Source organism: Schistosoma haematobium, chromosome ZW (genome assembly GCF_000699445.3).
Source record: "Schistosoma haematobium chromosome ZW, whole genome shotgun sequence".
NCBI lineage: Eukaryota > Metazoa > Platyhelminthes > Trematoda > Strigeidida > Schistosomatidae > Schistosoma > Schistosoma haematobium.
Genome location: NC_067195.1, coordinates 79,094,087 through 79,097,620, shown reverse-complemented (window position 1 = coordinate 79,097,620; position 3,534 = coordinate 79,094,087). Strand labels below are relative to the sequence as shown.

General features: G+C 26.4%; 1 protein-coding gene across 1 annotated transcript; it reads left to right on the top strand.

Annotated features, from left to right (window-relative positions):
- Positions 1-245: 245 nt before the first annotated feature.
- On the top strand, positions 246-1,467 carry MS3_00004471 (uncharacterized protein; the record flags this gene model as incomplete). The annotated part of the gene is made up of 1 exon (XM_012936623.2): positions 246-1,467. Exon 1 carries the CDS (start codon positions 400-402, stop codon positions 1,465-1,467), a length of 1,068 nt encoding a protein of 355 aa, XP_012792077.1. The 5' UTR covers positions 246-399.
- Positions 1,468-3,534: the final 2,067 nt, after the last annotated feature.

Here is a 3,534-nt window from a genome sequence, read left to right as displayed (position 1 = left end):
TAAATTACCAAGAATATTTTTCATAAACCTCAGACATCATTAAATTAATTTATTAGCCAATCAAATTAAAGAAATATCACTGTTTTTCTTCCCCTAATAATTTGATTGGATAATTCTTGTACATTGATTAATTTAACTACAAAATTGATTGGTCAATTCGATAACATTTCTGACCAATAAAAAATGAAAATTTATTATTATTGTTATTATTATTATTATTCATTGATGATAGTAAAAAGTTTTCTAATTAACACGGAAATTAGGTTTTGTGTTTAAAGTTTTGGGAATTGGACATCATCTTTTGTTTTCTTCTTTTTTAATGTCAGAATATACAACTTCTACCAAATCACCATAATTTATGTAAATCAATTCATGTAATACACATATTAGAAAAATAGAATGAATCATTCATATAATCATAATGATTTATTAACTATATCATCTATAACTATAAATAATGATAGTCGAATTGATTCAGAAACGCATACAATTACACAAATTTGTTTTTCATTAGCATTTTGTTCTACATTAATCCATCTAATATTTATATTATATTTTAAACGTATAAGAAAACTTTATGGTTTCTGTATCATGATACATTGTTTATTTTATTCAATTTCATATTTAATGACATTAATTACATGTTCATTAAGTAAAAAAACTAATCTTATTCATATTATTTTTGGATATTTAGCCGATTATTGTATCTTGACAACTATAATAATGAATTTAAAATCATCATTAATGATTGTTTATTTATTGTTGAGTAGACGAGAAAATATGAATGGTTACCATGGAAACTATCAATTATGTAATTCTAGTAATGTATGTTTAAATCATATTAAAAAATTGTGTTATATAATGGGACATATAATGGTTATCATTTTACCTATATTATGTATTGTAATTAGTATATTTTTATTTGAAACCAATAATTATATCAGTGAAGATCATAAAGAATTTGCTGTTATATCATGTAATTTAACACCAAATTATGGACATTTTTATATTTTCTTTCCAATATTATTTATATTATTATTATTACAATTTTCTTGTATTTTAATTGTAATTAAATTGCTTATTGGTCAACAACAAAATACTAATCATTATCATGATAGTATTACAACATTATGGAAAACAACAAATATAAGTGCACGTTTTTGGATTACATTAAAATTTACAATTACACATAGTTTGGTATGGTTGATTGCATTTTTAGCATTAATACAAGCATCTATTTCTCTTTGGCATGTATTCACATTATTATATAGTTTACAAGCTATTTATATTACTGTAAATTGTACATTTACACGTCCTATATTAGATTTACTTTATCAATGGCGTGAAGAAAAAATGGATTATTATAAAAATGAACATCATCTATTATTGATTAATCATATTTTAAATACCAATCAACAAAATGATAAAAAACAAGATAGAGTCAATAATGTATTGATTAATTATTAAGCAAAATTCTATATAAATATTGTTTATAGGCGGCATGCTTCAGTATCTGGGCTACCTGTTCCTGCCATCTAGATTCAACAACTTATCTATTTTTGTTTGTTTTAATATATCATTATGTTTATTAATCGTATAACCTATCCTGGTGGATTTCTGAAAAGTGAACAACTTTTCGTTGTCAAAATTACAAAAAGCCCAATAAGAGATAATTTGGTCGCTGGTAGTATGCAACAAAAAGAATATACATTATTCAGAAGTTCATTTACTGGACTTCTAACATCTAACTGGTGATCACTCAATATTTATCATCAGGATCGACCAAGAAGTAAGAAACGGAAATTTGTTGAAATACTTTGTGCTGAGAATTCTATATTGAACCAAAAATATAATATTGAATAAAGCTTATAATAATAATAATCATATATTTGTACATGTTAATATACAGTTGTATAGATAAAATAATATTCATCTTATTAATTCATATTAACAACTAGTGAAGATCCTGTATTTGTTTTCATTATCATTTGGCTCATGCTATATATGTATGAATTAACAGAAGTATTAAATTTTCTTTTACCTTAACTGTAAGTAGTATGTTAAGAAGTTTTGTTAATTTATTTGTGATGATAAAACTTTAAAACAAACTATTGAATGTAAAATGTATTTGTAAAATCTCAATGAAAGAATTTGAAATCAATCCAACGTTTTGCCTGGTAATCTGATCGAAGCTTTTTCATCAGGAATATATCCTTGAAAAAGCATTAGGATATGGTAATTTTGTTTGAAACACTATGATAATTCGAAATAATCAGGGTTTTTTTTGGGGGGGGGTAATTTCCCTAAAGTATGCCTTATTAGATAATGATATTTTAAAGCTAATAATTTCTTAAACGAACTCAGTTTATATCAGATCTGTGATCAAGGAAATATATTCTTGAAAAAGCTTGAACCAGATTGCTCGACCAAACGTTGGATTTACCTTAAATTCATTCGCCAAGATTTTACAAATATATTCTTCCTCATTTAATGTCTCATATTAATTCTGCACCTAAATATTGTGAAACTATTCGATCAAATTTAAACAAAAGTTCATATTAAGTGTAGATTTAAAAATTTTTTGTTTGATATTTTTATAATCATTTTGAATTGATGTGAAATTTTAAAGTTTAGGTATTATATACCTGTTAGGACTCGAGAAACATAATGAATGGTAACTTTCGGATCCATCTGTGGACCAATACTATACGTATATTTTTACCTTATAATTGTTAAATAACTAAACTATGCATTTTCATATTCCCCTTATTATAAGCTTCATTTTGACCCATAAACTATTATTATACGTTTTACCATTCTTGAGTTATACCTAGCATATTAATTACTACCTCCTTCATTCACAGGCACATCTGGCTAATTCTTGTACAAATGTTGTTTCATATTTTATTATTGGTACGTTGTGGTCTGTTTAATTGGTATATAAACTCGGTATGTTTGAAATATAATGATTCATATTGCACAGGCTGAGATTGGTGTTCTGGACATAACTGGCTGGGCTATGCAGGAAGCAGGCCCAATCAGGACTCTAGGCTGCTCGCACGTGTTTATGCGTCATTGATCCGATCGATAAGTCACTGCTCTTTAATCGGCGCTCTCAAGTCATAACAATACCTATTGAAAATTTCCTAATGAAGAACTAATTCTAAGTGATATTATTTATAAGATGAAAGAACCTCCACGATAACTGCAGCCAGTAATATCTTTGTGTATAAATAGAAAAATACAATTTTGTTTTCGGTATTATCGATTTAACCAATCATATGATTTCATACTGTCAGTTTTTAGATCTTCTCTGAATCACTTTGGCGTAGATCACTAACTGTGTTCTTTAAAGTTTATGCATCAAATAGTGTAAGGATTTATTTTTTACTTTACAAACTGATTTAATCAGTAATCAATAAGTTGCAAAACAATTATTCTTGCGAAAAGTCATAACATAAGCTTGTAGACAAGTATGTGATTAATAACATGTATACGACAGTTACCCCTTGTGTAGGAGTATAGACAACCCAC